The 27,978-nt window shown below is 37.9% G+C and overlaps 2 protein-coding genes across 9 annotated transcripts; both read right to left on the reverse strand.

Annotated features, from left to right (window-relative positions):
- LOC108331199 (protein DETOXIFICATION 48) lies at window positions 1-3,429 on the reverse strand. 4 transcript variants are annotated; one of them, XM_052875769.1, is made up of 3 exons: window positions 3,140-3,429; window positions 2,366-2,451; window positions 1-1,692 (listed from the first exon to the last, which is right to left on the reverse strand). In XM_052875769.1, exons 1-3 carry the CDS (start codon window positions 3,249-3,251, stop codon window positions 205-207), a joined length of 1,686 nt encoding a protein of 561 aa, XP_052731729.1. In that variant the 5' UTR covers window positions 3,252-3,429; the 3' UTR covers window positions 1-204. The 4 variants fall into 4 exon arrangements, with proteins under 4 accessions (XP_052731729.1, XP_052731731.1, XP_052731730.1 ...); XM_052875771.1 differs by lacking the exon at window positions 2,366-2,451 and having other exon boundaries at window positions 3,140-3,258; XM_052875770.1 differs by lacking the exon at window positions 3,140-3,429 and having other exon boundaries at window positions 2,347-2,451.
- LOC108331509 (sucrose transport protein SUC4) lies at window positions 2,429-27,924 on the reverse strand. 5 transcript variants are annotated; one of them, XM_052875775.1, is made up of 6 exons: window positions 27,180-27,918; window positions 12,507-13,246; window positions 12,012-12,075; window positions 11,884-11,927; window positions 6,251-6,410; window positions 2,429-2,451 (listed from the first exon to the last, which is right to left on the reverse strand). In XM_052875775.1, exons 1-5 carry the CDS (start codon window positions 27,679-27,681, stop codon window positions 6,252-6,254), a joined length of 1,509 nt encoding a protein of 502 aa, XP_052731735.1. In that variant the 5' UTR covers window positions 27,682-27,918; the 3' UTR covers window positions 2,429-2,451; window position 6,251. The 5 variants fall into 5 exon arrangements, 4 of the variants coding, with proteins under 4 accessions (XP_052731735.1, XP_052731734.1, XP_052731733.1 ...); XM_052875774.1 differs by lacking the exon at window positions 2,429-2,451 and adding an exon at window positions 4,947-5,079; XM_052875773.1 differs by lacking the exon at window positions 2,429-2,451 and adding an exon at window positions 5,783-5,921.
- Window positions 27,925-27,978: the final 54 nt, after the last annotated feature.

The raw sequence follows: 27,978 nt of genomic DNA on the forward strand, positions 1-27,978 counted from the left end.
TTTACGTAATAAAATCGAGTTTATAGGGGTTTAATTTTATCATTACTATCGCTACCACCTGAAAAAGAGTGGATAATGAATGCGAGAGAAACAGGGGGAGAAGATAAATATTAAATTTTTTTGTCCTCAGTACAAGTTGTACAATTCAATCTGGTGTGGATTCTGGCGAGGAATGATGAAATGGTTAATTAAATAATGGGTGAATTAATTTACGGTGTGTATAATGAGAGGGTCTGTTTCAAGAGAGGGTGTGTGGGGAAGGTGATCATGGGTGACAAGAGGCTCTGGAAGAGAAACATGGTTTGAGGTTGTTGGCGTGAGAGTGGTGGGTAACTTGGGAGAAGTAGAATTAGCAGTGGTAAGGTCATTGGCTCTTTGCACTTGAGCGTTCCAGTCAGTGGTGCAGAGAACGAATATCATGAGAGAAGCGCAAGAGGCTTGAGCCGCAAGCAACCCAAGCCAGAGCCCAGGAAAACCCATTTTCACGACGAACCCGAGGAGAACAGCGACGGGCATGCCCACCAAATAAAACGAGGCCAAGTTGATGTTGGCTCCGACGGTGGGCCTGGCGCTGCCGCGGAGGACGCCACAGCCCGTGGTCTGCGGGCAGTTACCGAGCTCGCAGAGGCCGACGATGGGGAGCACGGAGGCGGTGAGGTCAAGAATTTCGGTGTCAGAAGTGAAGAATCTGCCCCATTGATGTCGCATGAGGGTGGTGAATGCAATGGCGGCGAGGCCGAGCGCGACGGCACAGGCGAGTGAGACTATCATGGAAATGCGGGCCCTGGCGGGACGGTTGGCGCCGAGCTCGTTGCCGACGCGGGTGGAGACGCCGAGGCTGAGGGAGGAGGGGAAGACGTAGACGAGGGAGGTGGTTTGGATGAGGATGCCCATGGAAGCAATGGTGGCTTTGGGGTTGAAGAGAAGCCCGCAGAGGATTATCATGAGTTCGTACCACCACCATTCGAGGCAGACAGAGACGCAGGTGGGAACCGCAAGTGCAAGTAGGGAGGACCAGCCGCGGAGGCAGTCGGAGCTGGGTGGGACCCACGAGTCTTTGTAAACGCCGGAGAAGTAGACGAAGGAGGAGAGGAAGAGGAAGAGGTTGAGGTTGGTCCATACCATGGCTATGGCGACGCCGGAGACTCCCATTTTGAAGTGAACGACTAGGAGGAAGTTGAGGGGGAGGTGGAGGAGGAGGGAGAGGGCGGAGCAGTAGGTTAGGGGCAATGTGATGCTTTGGGTACGGAGGTAGATGCGGAGAGGGTGGAGGAGGGAGAGGAGGAAGAGGTCTGGGATGGAGAAGAGGATGAAGGTTTGTGCGGTGGAGGATATCTGGTGGTCCTGGCCGCACCATAAGAGTATGGACTTCATGTTGAGCCAGGTGAGGGAGATGGGGATGGAGGTGGAGAGGAGGAGGAGGACGGTTCTCTGGAGGGTCAAGCCAAGCGTTTTCCATTGTTTTGCGCCGTAGGCTTGGCCGCAAATGGGTTCCATTCCCATGGCAAGACCTGAGATGACGGAGTAGCCGGTGATGTTCGCGAAGCCGATCGACAGAGAGCCTCCGGCCAGCTCCATCTCCCCAAGGTATCCTAGGAACAGCATTGAGATCATGGCTCTTGAATATAAGAGCAACCCGGTCACTGCTGTTGGGACTGATATCTTCCCCAGTGCCTTCATTTCTGCCATCACCTGCACCAATGCACTCCAAAATTATAAAGTACCATGGACAAAAAATACGACAAAAACACGTTAATATCATAATCTCCCATTATTTGTTTTTCATCGTGTGATGTGACCATGAAGATGGTATCTTCCGCAACTTCATTTAAATTACATTCACAAAAAATCATAGCTACAAGGATTTATTCCCCTTTTATTAATATCTTCTCTCTCTCTCTCTCTCTCTCTGTGTCTCGTTACCTCGTTGGGAGTTGGCCATCTGTGAAGTTCATCCTGAAGTTGACGATGAAGCGGAGGGTGATTTTTGAGTTTGGGATCGGGAGTTATGATGTGGGCTTTTGTGGGACACAGAAATGGGGATGATGAGGATGGTTTGGGATTACACATGATGGATATATTATGTATGTAACAAAGGGTAGCTTGAATACAGAAGAACAAGGTTGGTGGTGTCTGCTACTAGTCTCTTGGCTTGGGCTTAGTGATCGTGCAGTGCGTTTGAAGTTGTGTGAGGGAAGAATTAGAGGGTTTTTTGTGTGAGGATGCGAGGGAAAGGGTGAAGGGGAATGTGTTTTTATGAATGAAAAGGTGGCCCTACAAAGGTTACGTGTCATTATAGAGAAATATTGCTGAACTATATACAGTAATGAGTATGAAATTAATTACCAAAAGAAACAACTGTTACCAAAAGAACAGGGTGAAAGAGAGAGAGAAGCTTGAACGGAAGAAATGCTTTATGAGGTCCTCTGAGGCAACCGACCTTCTCTTTGTCTAGAAAAAAGAAAATAGAAGAATATGTGATTATAATAATGATAATATATTTAAAAGGAGAAAGGTGAAAAACAAATTGGAAGCTAAAGGTGGTGTTATCTTCTGGATGGTGAAACTCAAGAAAAAAGAATGGACAGATTTATTCGCTTTAGTGGTTATTTTAGCCGTCAAATCGATCACACGCTTTGATTTGATAATGATGGCTATAATAGTGGTTTAAACTACCCCAGTTATTAATAATGGATGGATTATGCGTGGATAATTTTTTAAAACACCACGTTGGGTTTTCCATTTCCCTGTATAAGGAACACACAGAATTTTATCCTCAAACTGGAAATGCCAAGTGCAAGTGTTGGGCAACCCAATTCACCAAAGAAAAAGTCCCCTACTTGTCAAAGAAACTTATTATTGTTATTATTAATATTCCCTTTTCATTTTGGTATGGGATGTGATGATACTTTTAGAATGGAAAGGGCACAGACGATGCTTATGCATTGGTGTTTGCACTCAAGATAATTTTATTTGATTTGATACTTTTTATAATTCTTTTACCTTTAAAAGGAAGGAAGAAAGAGAAGAGCAAAAAAGTGCAAATAAGCAACCTGAGGAAAAGAAAGAGAGAAAAACCATATAGATATAGAAGAATATAATAAGAAGAGAACAACAGTTTGTACTAATTTTAACTCACTTTTACTACAACATATTTTGTTTGGTTTTGGACAGTGGGTGGTAGTTGCTAATTTGTAGTGCTGGCAAAATGTTTGGCATTGCATGTTGGTTGAGGCAGCGAAGCCATGCATGTCTCAATCTTCTCCAGACCATGTCCTAAATTCCATTCCTAACACCTCCATTGTCTATATATAGACCATCTGAAGCAGCCGAAGGGCGAAACATTCCCTTGACTGCTACCTTATTTAACAGATTAAGCAAGTTTTTTCTTGCATCCAATTTAGGACACACACGGTTCTATGCCTCTTGCTGTACTCCCACTATTATCACTTGTTGAATGTTTTATCCTTTACCAAGCAGATATGTTCAAATATATCTAGTGGTCGGGTGTCCACTAGTTCATGTTATAAATATTTCTTGGCATCAAACAGTAAAGGAAAATCAAAAGTTATTAAGATTTCTAAGTGAGATACACGGTTACAAATCAAAGTTACGAATCCCGTTGTCAAGTTCATAGGTTGGTTTTCCCGTAGTAGTTCATATTATAAAACTACTGTGTTCCTACCTGCTATATTATATTGCACTTTTTTTTTTCCACTTCCCCCTTTTATAAAGGTTATCTTCATGGATATGTGTATCTATATCCATTTACATATGCAAAATATGTGTGGATTATGGAGGTAGGTGTTGGTGTCATAGAGGGACCACCAGTGGTGTTAATGGGGAATGATGGTAGCTGGCCGTATGGAGAAGAGACAGATGGGAGATAGGAGACACTAGAGAGAATTACGTGCTCAAATTACAACGATTTAATCTTATATCAGAAGATGAGGGAATTAAGGTGAGTCTGTGAATATGAGAGCATGGCGTTTTATATGAGGAAACAGAAACTTCTGTATCATCATTAGCCCAAACACAGCAGGTAAACTCTTTCTTCTTTTTCTTTTTTTCTTTTTACCTTGCCGTCTGAGCAACTTCAGCCATCAGTATTTCATTGTATAATGATAAAAGAAAATATATTAAAAATCTCCTGTAACTCAAGGCCATCCCATGTCAGATTCCATGTGTCTGTAGCTCACCAAATTGATGTGAAATGAAAGATATGTATCATGCAAGGGAACCAATGCTTTGGAATTAATTTATAAAGCAACAGTGAAGGTTCTGACAATGGACAATCTGAAAAAACCAGTCTCATCCAAAGAATGAATAAATATGAATGGGAGGAAACCTATCTCGAATTTGGCACACTAAATGGATTGGCAAAGTGCAGCTGCGTAAGCTCTAGATATCTCTCCAACAGCAAAAGATTATATTAAATGGCAGCCACGAGTTCAGGATCACGTCATGATGGCGTGCCAACTTACTCTTATCGATAAAAAAGATATCATAAAACAAGTTGCTATATTGGAGATCAGCCACAACTTCTTTTAACTTAATGAAAAGGAAAATAATAAGTGTTTTCACTTTGACATTAACAACGATCATGTTCCTCAAGACGCTCGAACAGATTCGCTAATTGTATTCCTCTAACCTTTTCCACAATCATGTAGAGAGATGGGATGTGTTCATGTAGGAACATGTCACCGGGACAAACTATTCTACTGAACCGCGCCTCGCCTTTCTCTACCAGTTCACGTAAATTGGTTTAATGAAGAGTACATATAACTATTGCATTCCGTCGCTACGCGACATAAATTATCATTTATGGAGACATACACTTGCATGTTCATATGGACGAAATCCAGAAAGCATACCTGCTAGAACTCTGATAAACAGTAGAATACGCATGGCATACAATCTAGTATGGAAATGTGTGCCCAATAATTACCAGCAACGAAAAGAATTAATAATCATGATTTTTGTATATAAAATGAGCATAACAAACTGAAAATATGAAAAATTCATTCATCCAACCCTCTCGGCAATAGCAACCACTCAGTTCCTGTAAATTATAATAACCTGCAAAATTAAATCCAATCTTTACAGAAAGTTTTGCTGGCTGGTTAGACAGATAAATTCCAGCAGCGCAGCTGGCACGTGGTTGGAAGATTTGATCACTAATAGTTAGGACAATGATGACATAAAGGTTGATATTTTAAATGCTCTTTGAGTCTTAGGAACAGACAAATGTACGAAGAATTGAAAGCAAATCAGACTTTCATGAATAGTGAAGTGTATTAAAAACAAGAATTTATTCCATGTTCAAAAGAAGTAAGATAAATTAAATGTACACATTAAATGACCATTATAAATCAAACCCAAAAGAAAAATGGGGCATTAAAACCGTGTCTTAATCAAGGTTTCCATCAGCACAATTAACATATTCACTGTTGGCCAAAAAGCACATTTATCTAACTAATACAAACAAATTACACAAAAATCTTAAAATTCCAATACATCATGCTTGAAGCATCACGCACACTCCCCAAAATAAAAGAATTTTTCATATGGAATAATTCTCAAACAGCAGCAACTCATCTTGGTTGTAAAGATGTTGCCCACGAGAAATCTTAGAACCTACAGAAGATGCCCCAACTACTTCCCACCGCATTAGCCTTTAAAAGCAACATCTACACAGGTGGTGATGATCTACAAGGAAGAAATTCTCCACTGATTGCAGATAATCTTCTAATCAGTATTTGATGGCAGCTTTTATGATTATATGAGTTGCAAGAGGATGTTTGGAAAAGTAGTGCTATAAGAATTTCTTCTTTTACATTGTTCCTTATACATCAAGAAAAATCACCCTTTCTCACGGCCGGTAGAGGGTCCCTCGTGGTTAACAAAGCAGAACATTCTCACTGTTTAGAACAAGGCCACTCACTCGTCAGAATGACCAAAGAGAGACAGAGAGAGTCAAAAGCTTCCAAAACATCAGAAAATAATAGCACTAGAACTTAGCTCATCGGCCATAAAAAATGATGAATAAAATAAAAACACATCCATGTAATCAATTATTCGTATTACAAAATGATTGGGACGGAGATATCTCAATCAATAGAAGGCTCAATAAAAAGACTACAATCAAACAGAAGTAAAACATAACTATTTACACATTATTGCTACCTGCCCATTTTCCTCATCCCTCTTTGAAAAGAAATCCGTGTCAAATGTAGAAAGAACATGATACCTCATACTTGACTTGTAGACTTTCGACCGCCAGGTCGGGGAATAGCCAAGATACTTATTAATCCACTGAGAAGGGCTGCAACAGCTGCCACGGCAAAGGCCGGAGAGTTTCCTCCACCAAATAGCTGATCCCACGGTCCACTTCCCAGGGACACCACCATCTAATCCAAACATTCATATACATAAACTTAGCAGCTCAAATAGGATCCTTCACCACAGTTTTATTTTGCAAGAGATAAATCTCCGTAAACTTACAACTGTAAAATAATTTCATGAATTTTCTTATTTGAAAATAATTCTATAATCTAGGTCTACTGGCATGCTTGAAATCTGTCAATCTGGGAAGAGGGCAAAAGTACAAAGCAAATTTTCATTAAACCTGCATGATTGTACAAATTAGTAGTGCGACTCTGGGTAAATCTCATTGCCTGTCTCAAGCAATACGTAATTCAGAACATGATGGATCAAGGAAAAGTGAATTAATTGAGATGAGTATTTCAAGTACTTTCTTCAGCAGCCTGAATTAGTTTTACAGAGGCAATAATTCAGGCTCATAATGAATGAAAAAAACCAAAGTGGAGCCTGAAGAAATGACATAGACCATAATGTCAGTCACAGTATAGTGCATTTAATTGATGCATATATCCTATAGTGTAGGCAATTTGAAATTCTCAGCGGATGTTGTGTCCTTCAATCCAAATTTCTTTGAACTAATTTTAAAGGCTTTGTCAGGAGTAAGGCAAAGCTTTATTAAGCTCTTATAAATTTTCTGTTCACAAATCTACCTCTCTGTAACAAAATGCTCATAATCTCAGTCGTTACTCGAGAATGTTTTGGTGTGAAACAAATCTCCAAGGACCAACCTTGAGTGCTCAGGTCATGATTTATTTAATGAAATCTTCTCCAGAGATATGCCAAGGAATTGGAGATTATTTCTATTGTTTTATACAGATGGTTTATTTTTGTGCCTATTTGAATTATATTCCTTATTGTACTCTAGTAATAATGGACAGCTTTTAATTGTCTTACACTGTGCAGATGAAAGGTGGGAATAAGTTGACCAAATTAAAAGTTAAAACATAGGCATGGAAACCTTTAAAAAGGACCCATGTATCAGACATATCTTGACACTTGTATCAGGAATGTCTCAACTCTCTAAACTTTTCTCAGTTCCCATGCCAAAAATTGTTATTCTTAGTCAAAAGACATCTCAATTGATGGCCCCAGCACGAAAATTACTGCCCTCTTAGTTTTACTCAGCAAAATACCTTGGGAGAGTACTATAAATTATGTATAGTTAAGGAAGTTCACCGTACGGGATCAGACTATAACTGTACTGCCCGTTGCTATTAATGGTATCCGAATACATGTATCAACGTCAATTAATTGATTATTCATTTACAAATCTCATTTTATCAAGTGATGAGAAATTGTGAGGGTACTGTGACTCAGGACCACTTGTGAGATTTAACTCGATATATTTTTATAGACTATTAGATATTTAAGATATTTTAATTATGGTAATTAAGCAATTCTAGGATTTATACAGTTATAGTAATTAGGCAATTATTTTCTTAATCATGTGTCTTGCTTTCTCTCTTCTCAACATGGTATTTAAAGGTTAACAAGAAACAACCCTACCTCATCTCGGTGGATCCACTATCTATCGGAGCAATTTTTTGGAGTTAATGATACCACCATTGACTAGTAATATAGTCATAATGTATATAAGTAGAGGGAGTAACTCGCATGGGCCTCACCTCATGAACTAGTTTTTAAAGTTGGGTTATCTACCATATCGTCTACCTATCAAGCTCAATAGTGCAGGTTATAATGGACATATTGGAAAAAATCTCAATTTTCACGTTTTCAATGGACATATTAGGAAACTCCCACCTTACAAGTTGATCCCATGGAGATGAGTTTGGCCCAAGGAAAACCATGTGATGTGGACCACTAATTAGGATTATCATATTTCTTCATTTAAATATTGTTGAAATATGGGTGTAAATATTTCACGTTTACTGCACAATAAGCATAGATTGATTGAATAATAACTACAGATTTGTTTGTAAGAAATCCCTAAAATTAAAGGATTTGGATTAGGAGTTTATTTGGTAGCTTTGCTCCCGATTTAGAGTGTCTTTATTTCAGGAGATTTATTTCCTTTGTTTGAAGAGGTTTATTTCCTTTACTTAGGACTTCATTTTTCGTTAAACACCCACGTATTATTTCTATCTGGTATCAAGAAAAGTAATTCCATAATCATTGCTTACTTCCTACACAAATTTTCACATGGTATCATAGCTCTAGGTTTTTTCCTGGTGTCCAGGTCTCTATTTTACCACTTACGACCTTCATTGCCATTCTTCAGGAGTGTGCAATCTTAATTGCTACAGTTTCATCATAATAACCTTCATTGCAATTTTCTCTATGTAAAATCACTCATTAGACAGTAGGTTGTTAATTCGTATTTCCATGATGTCTGATCCAAAATCAACAGAAGAAGATTTCAGTTTTTCATAAAAAGACTGAACTCTAAGACTTTAGAGCTTCATAGGAAAACTTTCTCAAATGGTCCCATCTTGTTCTAACCTATCTCAAGGGAAAGAGGTGTATTTCTCACATCCTTGAAAAGGCCAAGGAGAATCAGACGTTTTCTTCACGGAGTCCAACATCAATGACACATGTATGTTTCTTACTACAGTGAAGGATATATCAGCTTTCCTCACTCGCACGTATTATAAGGCAACTGATGCAACTCAAGGTTTGAGATAAAAGTAAAAGTTGTTGCTGTTGTTAAAAAAGGAACAAAGGGAAGACTCAATACTGAGGAGATAAAAAGACGGAACAGAAGGGAAAAGTAATTCCATAATTCTTGGTTACTGCCTACAATTTTTTCATAAATATTAATGTATTTAGTGTATATAGCTTTTCCTCTTTCCTATAAGAAAAAACTTACATTCATCCCAACTTAAGGCGGGGTATGCTTCTTGCCTCAACCATATGTCACAAGAAGGATTATTTTGTGTTCGTGACTCAATCCTATATGGACAAAAACATCGTCTCTTTAGTTTCCCGAGTTGTGCTTTCATACTCTTTTTTTTAGCTTTGACATGTTTTGGCCTTGGGTTCTTGTGCCCACTGTCTACCACTCTTTCCAACTGTTATCAATGTTTCCCACTGTGCTCTACCTTGTTCGGTACTTTCTTGGCCCATTATAGGGGCTCTAACTTTCTTTTTTCTTATTATTACAGGTTGTTTCCACATTTTAGGTCGTCACCCATGGTGGTGTCTTCTATCACTCCCAACTCCCAAAGTTTATCCTCCTATTTTCTCCAAATGTACCCTTCCCAGTCCCTTTTTCGACAAGCTGGATGGAACCAACTATGACACTTGGATTTCTGACATCAAGCTTCAGCTAAGGGTCAAGACAATGTTGATCACCTAACTGTGGAAATTGATTCTATCCTGGAGGCTGATAATTCTTGTTGGAACAAGATTGATCTGTAGTTATGTAGCATTCTAAAATTCACCATTTCACCCATTTTGAAGTAGATTTTTCGTGCTCAAGTGACTAGTGAATGAGTTTGGAAATAAGCACAAATTCTTCGCACCACTAATATTCAGTGCCTTTATGGTGTTTTCCAATTCTTCATATGTATCATTTCCCTTTGCCACCTTTAAGGTCTTATGGCTGCATTTTTTTTAATCAAAAGGAAAGAATGATGTTGTTGCTGTTGCTTATGGCTGCGTATTAGAGAAAAGCTCACGGTCTTTGTGACTTCAATAGATCTTGGTGGACACCATCACTTCTTGGGGATAGATGTAGCACAAGTCAAAGATTAGTATTGCCATTTTTCAAAGGACAGATGTGATGAATATTTGGGAGGAAACAACTTCTTCACAGATTGTGAATAAATTTCTTAACTGTCCTTGTGAAGGGCATTGGAATTCTCTCATTCGTATATTGAAATGTATAAAAGGAGCTCCAAGTCGGAATGGTAATAGAACAAGACAAAAACGACTAGTAACAGTCATCACCCACATCGTTGGATGGAAATTCTTCATGTACCCAACCCATACCCACACGAGTAAGCGTTAAGCGAGTAACCACAATTATTAATGAATATTTGCAAGTATTCATCTATATTTTTTACAATACAAATTTTTAAACAACAATAAAAGAATTGAAACATGTTTACATTAAAATAACTGATTTGGCAAATGCATTTATACTAAAAAAAATTGAATCATACATTAAATTAGACCAACCTTTTAGATATAATTAATAGTATTTAAGTAATTTCAAATGACAGGTATATCTGCAGGCAATAATACCTTACTATCTATTGAGTTGTGAGACATTTGGATGAGAATTCAATAGGTTCTCTAACTAAAAAGATATCTACTTCCCAATACTACATTCTTATTGGAAATAACTTAACTTCCTAGAAAGAAACAAAATGTTGTTCCCAGCCAATGTAATAGGAGAGTATTGAATCATGGATTCGACCTCGTGTAAACTATTTTCTTCAAGCAGTCGCTCGGAGAATTAAACTTCCTTGCATATTGCTTCAAATTTGGTGTTTTGTCAACTCTAACAATCATTTGGCAAATTTCTTCCGAGTCCGTTAGAGGTCCTAAAATTAATTATATTTGTAATAAGTTTGGTGTATATGATTAACTAGAAACTATACTTTCTTGATTAAGCATCTTATTCATAAACTCTGTTTTTTCACTCAAACAGTAGGGGCCTTGGATCATTTTACTGAAGTACACCCACAGCCCAATGGCACTCTTGACACAAACATATTATATAAAGGATCTGCTAGCCAAGACAAATATGCTAGAACAAATTCCATTTTTTCTCCTATGATTTCTGGTTCTAAACTCTCAAAACAGATGCTGATTGGGCTACATCTCCTGATGATAGAAGATCAACTTATGGTACGGCATTCTTGATTGTCAAGAAAACTAACTGGTTCAGCTGGTCAAGCACAAAAGCTATACACGACCCTTGCTTCTGCTACTACTGCTCTATTATGGATTCAAACTCGACTCACTTAGCAAGCAATCCCTTGTGGCACTCTGATTATTTAATATGATCACTCAGTGCTGGAAATTCAATGCACAATCATGTTTTACATCCAAAGACTAAACACAAGGAACAGTTGTCAGTTATTAGTTAGAAGTAAACAGCTGACAGCTGTAGTTTGTTCAAATGAATAACTGTAATGTAATGTAGTGCTCCTCTGTCTTTATAACCATGTGCTCTGCAACAGAGGTTCACTGACTTTTATAATAATACTCTATAATGGTAAACTGATTTACAAATTCAACCACATTTCTTAATTTCTCTTTGTTGATTGTCAGTTTGATTTCTTTTTTGTTGGAAATCTCACATTGACTAAAGATATAGCCAAATTATAGGATACATATGAATGCAAATTTCACTTTACAAATTAATTTTGTGAAGTTGAGTTAGATTTTAAGTAGAAAGATTCTTCTTCACAAAATCTACTGGGAATGCCAAACAAGCAATTGCAAAGAACTTCCTTTGGTTCTCAACCTCCCACCTCACCCCATCCAACAAAAGAAACAAGAAATAGGGGATAATTCAAAAAGTAATACCTGTGGGAACACTATTGCAAGATTTAGGACCCCCATTGACAATCCTGGAAATACTAACAGTTAATATAAGTAGCCATAAAATACAATAATATACTCACAAGAAAGAATGAGCTATCAACCCCGCTCACCTTGGCCAAGCCCCAATGACTGAATATGTGTGGAAATTAAGGCATATGGAACGCTGTAAGTGATCTGAAATAATTGATCCATGAAGCCAGATTAACTTACTTTCACAGAACTCCCAAATAATATATTGGCAAAATCATGCACAATTAATGGGGTAATGTCCAAATTTTAAATTTTGACATGTCTTGATTCTCGAGATAGAAAATGCCAGTTTGTGGTAAAACTGCTGCCAAGCTTGAGTCAAGACACTCTAGGAGACATAATAGTACTGTTTATGTTAAGGTACATAGGAGGACAGAAGCCAGTTTGAGCTAAAGAGATCATGCAGACAAAATCAAATGAATTAAGATACTTTATATGATGAGTCACTGAAACCATGCAAAAAGAAAGAATTTGAGTTTTTGTTTTAAGGAACATGGGAGACAGAAAGGGTGCCTTCAATATTGGCAGAAAAAAGAACAAACAAAATGCTTTTAGCAGGAAATAGAGCAACTTACTGCAAGTGGAAACCCAAGAACGGTAAAGATTGTCAATGCAGCAATCACAATGCCAGTTGGTGGTAGTTCTTTGCCTATATAGCCAATTCTATTTGCCAGATAGGTTACAATAAGCATTGCAATAAAGCAGACAGCCATCAAGATATTTGAGATTCCCCACACAAACCCAGCCCCCCGCTTCCTGCATAACCTCTCCATGAGTACAGACGTTATTCCAAGAACAACTGAATTAAGCAATAAGCCCATTGCCCCCATTCTAACTCCAGTATCATAATTAGGGCCTTCATTTGGTTCACCACCATAAATCTCTCGGCCCATCCAATCAGTATCAAAAAGGAGAAATGGAAACCACCCAATCCAAGTTAAGGCAGTAGCGGACAGTATTGTCCATACTGGGGTTGAAAAATATCTGACTGTCCCGAATAGCTCCCACAGAAAAGCTTCTCCAGCAGCACCCGATTCCCCTGCTGCTGCTTCAACAGGTTGTGCCCCACTAGAACTCAGAGGTACTTCATGAGCTGCCATGATGCTTATATAAGTGGTGACAGCGATGAAACCAATATCAAGATAGAAAGCAGACTTGAGATTTGCACAACTAATATTGCATGCAGGGGTCATGGTGAAAGCAAAGACCTTGTACCAACCACTGTATGATCCAGCTGCATATCCAAGAATATTACCAATAGCCATAAACAGGGAGAAATAAGCATTTGCAACACGTGTCCTTCGGTGATCCTTGCCTAACATTTCAAAGATACATAAACAAAATATAGAAGCAGTCAACGTATTGTTTTCTTGTTTTATCACTAATATTTTTAATTTAAAATAAATTACAATATAGATAAGATATATTCTTGCTGTATATTTTTCGTTCTTTTTTGAGGTGGAGGTTAAGGAGTTTTATTCAGACATTGAAGGCCACATTTGCAGAAACCATTCAGGCAAGATGTAATCAAAATAAAAAGATAAAAACATGTCCTTTTAATTTAAGTGAGAACTCTATTCAGAAGTACATATCAAGCAGATAATCATCCGTGTAGAAATAAACATTAGCAATTTTGATAGAACACCCAGAGTTACAGAAAATACCAAGACAGATTCTTGAATGTTTTATTAACAAAGTATAGCAGAAAACAAAGGTCTTTCGAGAGGACCCTAACTCTCCTAGTTCCCCTTTTCCTCCAAAAGCCCCAAAAAAACTTCCTGCTCACCTCCTAATAAGACTATTTATAATAGTCTGTTACAGTTTTGTAATTACAACTGTACTAACTACTTTCTTTTTTCCTTCTTTTGTAAACTGTATCAAACTTATCAATACCCCTCCATGAAGATTCACCTTGACCTCAAGGTGAAATTCTAGAAATTCTTTATGAATGCAGGCAATAGATACCCAACTATTCTCAATATCTAAATTCCCAACCATTCTCAATATCTAGAAGATGTTTCCATTTGACAAGAACTTCTAAGCCACCTTGAGTGGTCTTTCTAGTATCTAGCAGTTGTTCTGGATATACTTACAGAATATAGTCTTCGGTAAGTGGAGGAGACAAGGGTTAGGTAGACGTGGTTGGCTACCCTCCGTGGTGACTAATGATGCTACTTGTTATGTCTGGGTCCCCCCTTTCCCTCTATTATGATTACTTGCGACAATAGAATTTCCCACATCATTGGAGAAACTTCTAGTTATCTAGTTGATTTTGAAACCCGACCCAACTTTATTCTCCACTGGCCCCTTCCCTTTATAGACAGAATTTGGATTTTTTCCTCCATCATTTGAGCCTTCATCATTAATTATGCCACAGTTGAGGGATCATACAGCATCACTTTTGCCATAATATCATCCCTTAATCCATTCAAGAATATCCCAATAAGATAATCTTGATCAATCCCCTTTATCAGCCCTGCATACTATTCAAAATTTTCAACATAATCCCCAACCGAACCAGTCTGAGTTAAGGCAATAACCACCTCGAAAGGATTCTTCAACATGTTGGACTGGAAGCGACAAACCACTGCCAATTTGAATGATTCCCAAGTGGGATTGCAAGGCCTTCCCCTCCAAAGCTATCATCACAGTCTGCATTCTTTCCATTTCAGATACTTCTTGGAGATGAAAGTATCTTTCCAACCGGTTGGTCCAGCCAAACACAACATCTCCCCCAAAGATAGGAATATCTAATTTGCGCCACATGATCCAGCATTCAGTTGTCAGTCTTATTTTTGTTCAACAGACTTTAGAGGAGTACCCATATTCTGATTCGACCCACACGTTGGCCCACTCGACATCTTCTCCACCACCGTAAGTCGCTAACAAAATTTTACAGCCGCTGGAACCTCTCATGATGTTCCTTTTCTGCTCTGTCATGATCTTGAACCAATTCTTGCACTATCTTTTCCAGCCCATCCAATCTTGTTTCCATTCTTGTATTCACCATGCCCCCACACAGCTACCACAGGACCAAGAAAGAAGCTCCGAATACCATTTGATAGAACATCCAGAAAGAAAATACCAAGACAGATTCTTGAATGTTTTATTCGGAACAGAACGGTCCTACCAATGTGGTAGGAACACAACAACAAAGTATAGCAGAAAACAAAGGTCTTTTGAGAGGACCCTAACTCTCCTAGTTCCCCTTCTCCAAAAACCCCAAAAAAACTTCCTGCTCACCTCCTAATAAGACTATTTATAATAGTCTGTTACAGTTATGTAATTACAACTACTCACCTCCTAATAAGACTATTTATAATAGTCTGTTACAGTTATGTAATTACAACTGTACTAACTACCTTCTTTTGTATACTGTATCAAACTTATCAAATTTGGTAGAGATAGAAGAAAACAAATTTCCTGCAAAATATCTGGTACAATATTTGTGTTTCCATGTATTCACCATTGTCAGATGCTGATAATTTGATTTCAGATTTTAAGTGAAATAGTAGTTTTTCTTCAGCGGGAATACTTTAAGATCAGAGACAGAATACGAATAGAAACTTCCCAGAAGATGTGCAAAATATTTACAAAAGAAAATTTTATCATATAATACACATCAACCTTTTGCTTCTTACACGATACATCAAGTAGATTTAGAAAGGAGGAACCAAATAAATGATAGAACAGTCCAGCTTATGGAGTTCGAGAATGGATGTATGTATGTGATATTTGAATATTAGCAAGAGATTCTTTCACCTTCCTTTTTCCATTGGCCTTCTTCTCCACCATCAAACACTTCTAGCAACATTTTCCTATGACCTGCAACTGCCGGTGACTCCCAACAGATTTCCAACAGCATTCCAATGATGTCCTCCAAAAGGCTTATCACCTTTGATGACTTTCTAATGAACTCTCCATCAAATCATCAGCTATGTCAGTTTCTACCTACTGTTAGGGTGTTCAGTGAAATAGCAACCATGGTTAATGTTGGAAGTCTTAGAGATAAGGTCATAATATATAAGTGGGTGCAAATCTCACCTTACAAGCCGATTTTGTAGGGTTGAGTTAGGCGTAAAGTTCACTTCTTAACATGGTATCAGAGTCAGGTTAGAACCTATCTTAGTGTTGTTTGTTGGGCATGTTGTTCCACCCGCTATCGGGCTGTTATCGACCATCCATGAATGTCTAGTCTCACGCTCGAGATGTATATACCTAGGTGTGAGGAGGGTGTGTTGGAAGTCTCACATAGACTAGAGATAAGGCCAATTTATAATATATAAGTGGGTGCAAACCTCACCTTATAAGCTGATTTTGTGGGGTTGAATTAGGTTTAAAATCCACTTCTTAACTGTTAATTAATGTACTCAAGAAATAGTATACTTTTGTATTGAGGAAATGCATCTTCGTGTACCTTGGACGCTACACCCCATTTAATCTTCACCAAGGAAATAGATCCCACTCAATGTATTAAGAATCTATTCAACTAAATATAACAAAGCCCTTTTCATTTAGATATTCTCTCTAAAATATTCTTTTCTCCATTAACTCCATCTTAAATCTTCCAACTCTAAAATAAACATCACAATAGGCCCTACTTAGTCTCGATGTTAGGTTGTGTGCAATCACTCTTGCAAACTTCACGCTCCAATATCGCTTCTCTATCCTACAAATGGACGAATGCGTTAAGATGTCACACATTTGTTAGGAATATGATCAAAATACTCTTTATAAGACATAAACAATGTTAACATTTCAGCCATTCCCTTAGAGCATCTCCTTTCGCTTCCCCAAAATCCCTCAAAAAACTGTAAGAGAGAAAAAAAATACCTACTCAAACTGCCTCTGGCTTCTAAAATTCTGGATGGCTCCTAAATTGAAGAGATTGCAAAAATCTCTACATTTGTTCCTAAGATTTTCCTTGAGCCTATATCTGACCTTACTTCCCTGTTTCAGTGGGTGTAATTGATACCTAGGGTTTTCTCTCTCCCAATAGTTGAATATCTCTCCAAGTCTGGTTCATTTTCCGATCTGTAATGGCATCTACTACAATTAATTCCTCTCTATCTGCAACTCCTATCATTACATCTGCAAAACTCAACTGGAAAAATTATTTATCTTGGTCTTCTGCAGTGGAATTATGGTTTCTTGGTCAAGGACACCATGATCATCTAGAACAAGATATCTCTATGGTTCCAGATGAAGAAAAATCTCAATGGCAAAAATTGGATTTTCAGTTATGCGCAATTTTGTGATAGTCAGTGGAGCAAGAGGTTTTAGATATCTTGAGACCCTATAAAACATGTTCATCATTCTGGAAAAGGGCAGAAGATATTTTTGCTAATGATGTACAACGTCTTTTTGATGCAACCCAAAGAGTAGCTTCTCTAAAACAAGTCAACCATGACATGGTTTCTCATATAGCAAAGGCTCGGGCTGCTGTAGAAGAATTAAAGAACTTCTTTGTAGCTGATTCATTAGAAGGGATCAATAAAAAGCTTGACAAGTTTTACATGGTCCTAATTCTGAGAAGCTTACACTCCGATTATGATCATGTACGTGATCAAGTTTTAGCTGGTGATCAAATCCCTTCAATGGATGGTTTGGTTACTCGACTTCTTCGAGTACCTCCATTGGTGAAAGATGAGAATTCAATCGATGTTATTGGAACATCAGCTATGATAATGCCACAAGGAAGAGGAGTGCCACAAGGAAGAGGAGGAGGCAGAAGCAACCGAGGACGTGGTGGTCGTAGCATACGTCCTCCTCCTCAATGCACATACTGTAAGAAACTAGGCCATACTCGAGACAAATGTTATGTTCTACATGGATATCCAGACAAAGTTGCTCATGTGTCTAAATCTGGTGATCTAGAATCCAGAATTTCAAAGGAAGAATATGAAGAATTTTTACGTTACAAGTCTGGAAAACCGTCTAATCCTGGCCAATCCTCTGTCATGACTAGTGTGCCTACAGCCAGCCTATCTCAATCTGTGGAAGGTCATAATCCATGGATTCTGGACTCAGGTGCCTCAGACCATATCTCTGGTAACATTCCTTCATTTTCTTCATTGTCTTCTCCAAGAATTCCTCATCTCATTACCGTTGCCAATGGATCAAAAGTGAAATCTCAGGGAATTGGAACAGTTTCCTTATCTCCTTCACTAAGTTTAAATTCTGTGTTATATGTTCCCAATTGTCCATACAATTTAATCTCTTTGAGTCAGTTGACTCGTACCTTAAATTGTTCCATAACCTTTACGGCCAATTCTTTTGTTATACAGGAACATGGGACAGGTCGTCTGATTGGAGAAGGACATGAGTCTCAAGGACTTTATTTCTTAAAACCTCATTCCTCAGTTTCCTGCTTTACCACTTCATCCCCCAAACTTCTGCATGATCGTCTAGGCCATCCCAGTTTGTTCAAGTTGAAGATGATGGTTCCAAGTCTCAAAAACATCCAAGTCTTAGATTGTGAATCTTGTCAATTAGGAAAACATGTTAGATCTTCCTATCCTAAAAGATCTGAGACACAGTGTGATTTTCCTTTTTCAATAATTCATTCAGATATTTGGGAACCAAGTCGTGTTACTTCATTTGGTTTTAATTATTTTGTAACCTTTATTGATGAATTCTCTCGATGTACTTGGGTTTATTTAATGAAAGAGAGATCTGAACTTTTGTCCATATTCAAGTCCTTTTTTATTGAAATTAAGAACCAATTTGGGAAGACAATTAAAATTCTTCGAAGTGATAATGCTAAGGAATACTTCTCTCTAGCATTTTCTTCATTCTTATCTTCCCAAGGAATTTTACACCAGTCAACCTGTCCTCACACTCCATAACAAAATGGCATTGCAGAAAGAAAGAATAGACATCTCATTGAAACTGCACGTTCCTTAATGTTGAATACTAATGTTCCTGTACATCATTGGGGCGATGCAGTCCTCACTGCCTGTTTTCTTATCAATAGGATGCCTTCTTCCTCTCTTAATAATAAAATTCCTCACTCTGTCATTTTTCCCAACGACACTTTATACCATGTTTCCCCACGTGTATTTGGGTGTATGTGTTTTGTTCATAATGTTTCTCCAGGTCTTGATAAGCTCTCAGCAAAAGCTATCAAGTGTGTTTTCTTAGGATACTCTCGTCTTCAGAAAGGGTATAAATGTTATTCTCCCTCCACAAAGAGATATTATATGTCAGCTGATGTCACATTCTTTGAGGATACACCTTTTTTTTCTTCCTCCATGGAGGATCGTTCCTCTGTTCAACAAATGTTTCCTTTACCAACATGTGATCCTCTAATTATTCCTGATTCTGTACCTCAAAATCAAAATCCAAATAACATTGTTCCTCCACCTCTTATCACATATCAACGTCGAACCCAATCTCAAACTCCTAACACTGACGATCCTCGAGACTCAGATCCTTCTGCATCAGATCCTCAGACCATGGATCCTTCATCATCTTCACCTTCTACTGATTCAGATGATAACTGGCCCATTGCCCTCCGTAAAGGTATTCGTTCTACTCGCAATCCATATCCTATTTATAATTTTGTGAGTTATCATAACTTGTCTCCTACATATTTCTCCTTTGTTTCCTCATTATCATCGACTAAGGTTCCTAATAATATTCATGAGGCACTTGTTCATTCTGGATGGCGACAAGCCATGGTTGATGAGATGAAGGCACTTGAACACAATGGCACTTGGGATCTTGTCCCTCTTCCTCCTGATAAGAAGCCTGTTGGTTGTAGATGGATTTATACTGTTAAAGTTGGTCCTACTGGTAAAATTGATCGCCTTAAAGCTCGACTGGTAGCTAAGGGCTATACTCAAGTTTATGGCCAAGACTATTGTGATACTTTTTCTCCTGTGGCTAAAAACAGTACCGTTCGTATTTTTCTTGCTATGGCTGCCATTCGTCATTGGCCTCTTTATCAGTTAGACATTAAAAATGCCTTCCTTCATGGTGATCTGGAAGAGGAGATATACATGGAGCAACCTCCTGGATTTGTTGCTCAGGGGGAGTTTGGATTAGTTTGTAAGTTGCGTCGTTCCCTTTATGGCTTAAAGCAATCACCTCGAGCTTGGTTTGGTAAATTTAGTCAGGTGGTGCAAAAATTTGGACTGAAACGTTGTGAGGCGGATCATTCAGTGTTTTATGGTCACTATTCTCCTGACAAATGTGTTTATCTCATGGTGTATGTTGATGATATTGTTATTACAGGGAATGACATCACTAGAATTAATCAGTTAAAGAATCATCTGTTCAATCACTTTCAAACTAAAGATCTGGGTCGTCTAAAATATTTTCTTGGTATTGAAGTGGCACAGTCAAAAGAAGGTGTCATTATTTCACAAAGGAAATATGCTCTTGACATTTTAGAGGAAACAGGTCTGACAAATTGCAAGCCCATTGACAATCCCATGGACCCAAATCAAAAGTTAATGACAGATCAGGGTGAACCTTTCTCAGACCCAGAGAGATATAGAAGACTAGTTGGAAAACTCATTTATCTTACCATAACAAGACCTGATCTTTCTTATCCAGTTGGAGTTGTGAGTCAATTTATGCAAAATCCACATGTTGATCATTGGAATGCAGTACTTCGCATTCTCAGATACATAAAAGGAAGTCCAGGACAGGGACTATTGTATGAGAACAAGGGAAACACTCGGATCGAAGGATATTGTGATGCAGGTTGGGCTGGTAGTCCAATTGATCGAAGATCTACTACAGGATATTGTGTTTTACTTGGTGGGAACCTTGTATCTTGGAAAAGTAAGAAACAAAACGTTGTTGCTCGATCTAGTGCTAAAGCTGAATACCGATCTATGGCTCTGACTACATGTGAACTTGTGTGGATTAAACAACTTCTTCAAGAATTGAAGTTTTGTGAAAATGAGCAAATGAAACTGTACTGTGACAATCAAGCAGCTCTACACATTTCTTCCAATCCTGTGTTTCATGAGAGGACGAAACACATAGAAATTGACTGTCATTTTATTAGAGAGAAGTTGTTGTCAAAGGAACTGGTTACTGGATTTGTCAATTCTAATGAACAACTCGGAGACATGTTGACCAAATCTCTAAGGGGGCCTAGAATTCAATTCATATGTTCCAAGCTTGGGGCATATGACTTATATGCTCCAGCTTGAGGGGGAGTGTTGAAATGTAATATGTTTTCAGATATAGGCTCTGTAGGAGCCTATTGTTTACTGTTTATTGTTGATTACTGTTTTTCATTATTGTATAAGTATGTGTTTAGTGTGAAGATAATAATATGAAAAGAGAGTTTCTTTCTCTTAATTCTCCAAAAGAAAGAAAGAAGAGTCTAGATGATAGAGAAACATATGGATGTCCTAGACGACGGTGGAGAAGCCAAATTTGAGAGGACTTAAAAGTAGTACAAGAGTGGAGGCAAGAGGTACCCGTTGGTATACTAATACTATCCTTAGTTTTCAAGTTGTTAAAGCAATACAACTCTCCCTATTCCTTAACCATTCCAATCGTCATCCCCATTGCAAGATCCTGAAAAACACATTGAATGGGAAAGGTTATAGAACAATGTCATCATTAAGTTTTTAAACAAAAATAAGTTTATTAGAAAGTTTTGGAATATAAAGGACATCTTTAAGATTGAGGAATGGCAAAAGAGATATATTGCCATGTCAAGCTACTAGGATACATGTCCCACTGGCAACAGTAATGCAGATTACTAGGAAGAGAAAGATATGATGTTAAAAGAGATGAATGAAGGGTCATATGGTCTGTTGCATTAGAGTCTACAACTCAAGAGTCCTTACATGTAGTTTTAGAAACATTGAAAGAGGAAGTGAAGCTCTTACCAATCATGGTTAGGGAGCAAGTACTAGAAGGTGACTTACTAATAGACTTCATGAGAGATTTTAGACGTTCAATTTCAGCATGTGGCGCAAGCATTCCTTCTTCAATTGAAGAGGATGACGGAGTTTTGCAAGGATTTTCAAAATCTTAAGTTGTCATACTAAATTAAATAGGTTAAATATGTTTGTAGTCCTAAAACTTGGACAAAATTGGAATTAATCATTGTTCCAAACTTTGATACATTTTGATCCTCAAACTTTAAAAATGAATGGATATAATTCTCTTATCCCAACGATGTTAAATTTCTTTTACATGTTAAACGACATTTTAGACTAGCATTGGAGCTGGAACGTGTCAAATCTGTAAACCACTTAAATGCCAGCCTTTTTGACACGTTAAAAAGTTTTAACAAATTGGCTTAGGTGGATTATATTTATTCATTTTTGGAACCATACTGTATCAAAGTTTGGGACAAAGACAAATTTCAATTTCATATCAAAGTTTAGGAACTAAAAACATATTTAGTAAGGATTCCTTAACTCCCCTCCTAGATAATATAGAATAGTAAGATAGAAAGCTCCAACAACATCAATAATGACAGCTCCGGCGACAACTCCTTCAGTGACCCCAATGGATCATAGTGGCTAGGGTTAGAAATGACAGAACCACAAGTTGGGTGCACTTCATGCAACCCCAATAATTAAAGGAAATGGGTGCACTTCAAGCAACCCCAATAATTAAAGGAAATGGGTGCACTTCAAGCAACCCCAAAACGAACAATAACTAAGACAATAAAGAAGAAAAGCAGAAGTTGGACTCTCAAGATCGGGAGCTCCAACACCAACTTGAAAGGAGAAATCTTAAAAGAAAGATTCTTATTCAATTGATTAATTTGAAACATTACATCATCTTCTGTAGTAATGAAGATCTCTAAAATCTTCTAGTAGTAAACTTAAGATCCTACTAACAACAAATAACACGCACTAAACATTATAAGTAGGCTTGTATAGTCATGTCGCATTGTAAGCTTTGCAGTTCATCCCATAGTGTCCTATAAGTCATACATACTCTTAATAACCTTTACAAGGAGAACATAATTACAATTCATTAACCTAAGAATAAATTTTAGACATAAAATTTAAGGATGACAATGCAGGAAGGGTTGATTATTTTAACCCACTAGTCCACTTAGGCCCACTCGACATAACCTGCAACCATGCAGGCCAACGACGAGATGGAGCAGGCTAGCCTGCATAACCCGCAACAAAAGTTCCACTATATTTTAATCCTAAGTGAGTTAGTCCTCTTTTCTTTTCTTTTGTTTCATTATTCCTTAACTTCACGCTTGAGTCCCTAAGCCAACTCTCTTGCTTGCATTAGCATTGGTTCTCAAATCCTTAACAAGTGTAGGGATCATCTCTTGCCTGAAAATGTGGAAGCAATTATTTGTACTTCAATTTGGAAGCACAAATTTTCTGAGCGTAATAAAATATCTTTAACTGATCTTATTTATATTGTATTATTTATTTTTTAACTTCATCATTTCTCATTGTTCAAATGTATGCAGATGATAATGGGAAGATTACAATTATGAAAGAGTAGAAAATGGAAGCTCTTCCAAGGCTTTATCCAATGTTATATGGAAAAACGACAGTGATGCTTTTGAAGTCAAGACAAAATGATGGTTAATTACTATAGGTTTTTAGTAGCTTGGGCAATAGTTTCTGTTTATGTTTCCTTGTTCATGAAATATTTAACTTTGACATATTTATTTGATGCAGTTGTTAATCTTGTGTTTATTTAGCTTGTTTTAATTTTTTGGTCAATTGTAAACTCATCAAGTGCAACAAAGATAAGAAACAATAAACCAAGATTATTGTTACAACATTTGTTGTAGTTTTTGTTTCAAGATTTTGTTTAAGCAAGTTGATCTACAGACAGGGCCACGGGCCAATTATTATGCAGGGTAAGCCAACAAAAGTACCCCACAATTCTTATGTGAGTCAGTCCGTCCAGCCTACTTTTTGCAGGCTAAATGAAGGGTTTGTCAGCCCACATTGTCATCCCTAATAAAATTACTAAGATGGTAGTAAATGTTCATGAAATAAATTATCTATACACTTTTTCTATTAAAATCCATTTGGAAGGTAAGAAATCATAGTGTGGGGTTCTGTTAAACTATCATTACACTTTGTTCTTTGATGACAACAAATAAGACTATGCTTTGAAGTAATAAAGGATAAAATAAGATATCTTAATGTAATAATACACTCAATAGAATTTGCTAATTCAACTAAAGCGCTAAAAGAACTTAAATTAATTTGACCTTCTATGGATAAGAATTTGTATATACTCTTTACATTCCTATAATCATTATCAAACCTCTCTTGTTTGCAGTCAAAAGTGACAACTACAAATACTCATGAAAGCCAAAAACAACTTAGTGTCAGAGAATACTTGGTGCTTTAATCTCATGGGTGATTCGGAGGGTTTGTCAAGAGTGGCATTGTGTACTTAAGTAAGCTAGTAGTAATAGTGAAAATACTTATTGTAATTAAAATTTATTATAGTGGAGCCCTTTAGTAAACTTTTGAAGGAGAAATGGACTTTCCAATTATAATGCCTAGCTTATCAGATGCAATTCTCTCAAGTTTCTTGTCATTTTCCCTCCCCTTTCCTTGAGAAAAAGAAAAAAAAATCTCATACTAATTGAATTAAAAAAAAATGCTAAGAGTCTTTTGGTTGGAGGAAAATGAAAAATGCTTTCTTTTACCTCATTTGGGTTAAAAGTTTGGAAGGAAAAAATGAAGGGCCACAATCCCTCTTCCTATTTTTAACAAGCCTCTAATATTGGGAAATTTGGACGGTAAGGAAAGTGATTTAATATGTAGATTGTGTTGGCGTGAATAAACAGGTTCTATCAAGAAGAAAGGGGATTTGAGTTAGTTAGTTAGTTACTATTTATATAAGAACAAGGGTTTATTGGTTTTGTGGCATAGATTTGCAGCAGTAGGAGAGTCACATAGTGTAGATTTTTCCTAGGTAATCCATTTAGATCTTTCCTTCCTATTCTCACATTGAACCTAGATTGGGTCTGTGTTGTTTCAGTAAAGAATCTGCTTTTGTAGTTGATTCTTGCAGTGTTCACCTAAGACTAGTCAAAGGCCCAGTAGATAGCCGGCCTGCATGGGCATCAGGCTTTAGACAACGGGAATGTTAGGATCTAATTGTGAAATACAGGAACGGAGCCTCTCACTGGAAGTATGGAATTCTAGTGCGGGTTTATAAAGCCCCACATTCTCCAACTACAACAAACTAACTTTTCTGGTGTGGTTCTCCCAAATTCCAAGGTTCTTCCTATCAATTGGCTAAATTACCATAAAATATTATTTCAACTCTCATCCCTTCCATTAATATTTACATTGGTAGAACAGTTTATTATGTATATTTTTCCATCTCTACTCTTGTTAACCAAACAAAAGGACCTTCTTTTCCTCCATTATCATGCCCTCTATTAAAGTCTCTCCCATTCCCTCCAATCCTTTGAACCAACCTCCCTGCAAAGTGGAGTAATGGAAAATAAACCTAAATACTATTGTCTCTCTCCATTTATATAGATTAACTATTCCTGTTTAAGCTAAAGAAGCTAACAAAAACACTAGAATGAACTCTCTTTCTATTTCTCTCTGCTATCTGGTCTCTAGGGTAAACAAAAGTCTTATCCCTTCATCTGAGAATGACCCTCTTATTTATGAGTACCAACTCCCCTTATACCGTGCCACTCAGGCAGTTACACAGATACTAGCCCGATAGCCTGTGTTGGTCACGGTGACATGCCTTTTAGTTGATGTCTCCCTGGTCTAGTGCCAGCACTGGAATTATAGGCCAATTCCTTAAGCGGCCAATACCCAATATACAGTCCATTACCTAACTCCATATCTTTGCTATTTGGAATCTTCCGTTCAATTTTCATTCAAAAAATTCAATGTACAAATACAATAAATTATAATAGCTTCTTCCATGGTTATCAAACTCTCGAGTTAACTCGTAAACTCGTACAAGTTTACGTTCCCAGACATGGCTTCCGAGTTAACTCGGAAGTAAACTCTTTTGTGTAAACTCGGTAAAATCGACTGTGAAATCGGTAAGATCATGTAGAATCGCGAATTTGGAACGATTATGCGAGCTTGAAAGGGGGAAAAATTGAAAAAAAACAAGGTCGTTTGGGGTTTGGGGTTTAGGGTTTCATGACCTGATTGTCACTATCTCTCGTGCCTCTCTGTCGCCTCACCTACTTAATGAAATGTGTCAAGATTAATGACAATAATCCAAGTATTTATATTTTACAATATTTATTTTTATGAACAATATATCTATAAATTTTATTTATTTAAAATTATATAATTTTGTGGACTTATTTGAATTAAGATATTATTTATATAATATTTTTTTCATCTGAAGTAAACTCTTACGAGTTTACAAGTTGAGTTTACGACTCGACTCTCACAAATTTACATAAACTTTCGAGTTTGATAACCTTGGCTTCCCCTTATATAAATCTTCAAATTATCCAGTTATTTAAAGATCTTCAGAATCACAGGGTCTTGAAAAAAGAAACAGATAGCACAAGGACTTCAACCAAAATGGCCTCTGAAAAAAGTGAACATTAAGAAACCAAAATCACGAGTACATGCAATGCAGCATAATCAATAATTTCAGTTCCCATCTAAGAAAACCGTATTTACTTTCCTGATTAAAGCATGGAAAGCACGTTGTAGTTATACATCGGAAATAACCCATGCTGACAATTCGAATACCATGAGAAAAAGCCACTCTAACCCTAGGGAGACTTTTCTATCCAAAACAATAATAAGTGACTTATAGTTTCCTTGACAGAAACCAATGTAAGACAGTCGGGGCAATTTTGTCTCTAACTATCAATTTGGAGAGAAGCAAACACTCGAATAGCCTGGACAAGCTACACGGCCTCAGTTTGTGTATCAAATAAAAATTACGGAGCTGCAGTTCTGTACCAAACGCACATAAGTTTTCCAAATTGAACATCAACTTTTCATGCACTACTTTGTCACACGATCTAATATGTTGAAAATTGGGACATCAACATTACCTAATAGTTAGCTCATCAATTTAGTAGTTTTTAAAGTATTTCCTTGGCAGGTTACAGTAATAATAACCAATCTAAACAACAAACATGTTGGAGCCAAACTGAATATATGATGATAGCATGCCTTTGTGGAAGAATCAAGAAAAAAAAGTACAATACGAGAATAAAAAACGAACATGTAATTCATATTTAAGGAGGAAAGTGCGAATTTAGGGCTTTGATTTGGTCCTTAACGATTGGAAATTCATAGGGAAGAAAGATATACCAGTGAGATCACCAAGCAAGGCTCTACAAGGGCCCTGAGTGACGTTGTTAGCCACGTCCAAAATCCAAAACCCGAAAACGAAAACGCCCACAGCCCAGGGGCGATGTTTGGGCGTGTCGCCGAACCACCACCCGATGTCCGCGGAGTGACCGATGATCAGAACAGCAATGATGATCGCCAACGCTCCGCCCAAGATAAACGGTCTCCGGCGGCCGAACCGGCTGGTGCAGCGGTCGCTCAAGTGGCCCACCAGGGGCTGCACCAGCAGCCCAGAGAGCGGCCCACACAACCATATGATGCTGGCCCACACGTGCGGGATCCCCAGCTGCTGCACGTACGGCGTCAGAAGCGAGAGCTGCAATGCCCACCCAAACTGAATGCCTCCGGCAACCGACGCTACCCGCAGCAACAGCCTCAACGGAACCCTAGCCGGGACCACCGGTCGATCCTTGGACCGGCGTTGTTGACGGGGACGGCGCTGCTGAGTTTCTTGATTCGCCATTGTGTACGAATTCCAAATTCCGTGACCCTTCCGTCCCCATCTCTAGCTTGTTCGCAATCTCGGTGTGACCGTTTCCTCAGGGCATAGCGCAAGACCAGGAAAAGAGAGAGAAAGAGAGAAGAGTGGCGCATCCGCTGGAGAAGGGCATTGTAGCACACTTCATTCTGTCGAGACACTGCTCTTCGGACAGACAATGTGTGACTGTGTCAATGGGAATGTTTATTGCAAACATACCCTCATCCCACCACCTATTTACACAGAGTAATATTATATGAGACGCCTAAAATTTTTAGGTTT

This window comes from Vigna angularis, chromosome 4 (assembly GCF_016808095.1).
Source record: "Vigna angularis cultivar LongXiaoDou No.4 chromosome 4, ASM1680809v1, whole genome shotgun sequence".
NCBI lineage: Eukaryota > Viridiplantae > Streptophyta > Magnoliopsida > Fabales > Fabaceae > Vigna > Vigna angularis.

Excerpts from the sequence above, each read along its gene's own strand:
- LOC108331199 (XM_052875769.1), bottom strand. The coding sequence starts at position 3,251 with ATGCATGGCTTCGCTGCCTCAACCAACATGCAATGCCAAACATTTTGC. Across the intron at positions 2,452-3,139 it reads CAAAATATGTTGTAGTAAAA|ACAAAGAGAAGGTCGGTTGC; the intron begins GTGAGTTAAAAT and ends TCTTTTTTCTAG. Across the intron at positions 1,693-2,365 it reads TCTTTCACCCTGTTCTTTTG|GTGATGGCAGAAATGAAGGC; the intron begins GTAACAGTTGTT and ends GCATTGGTGCAG.
- LOC108331509 (XM_052875775.1), bottom strand. The coding sequence starts at position 27,681 with ATGGCGAATCAAGAAACTCAGCAGCGCCGTCCCCGTCAACAACGCCGG. Across the intron at positions 13,247-27,179 it reads CTTGCTTGGTGATCTCACTG|GCAAGGATCACCGAAGGACA; the intron begins GTATATCTTTCT and ends TTGAAATGTTAG. Across the intron at positions 12,076-12,506 it reads TTCTTGGGTTTCCACTTGCA|ATCACTTACAGCGTTCCATA; the intron begins GTAAGTTGCTCT and ends CAATTATTTCAG.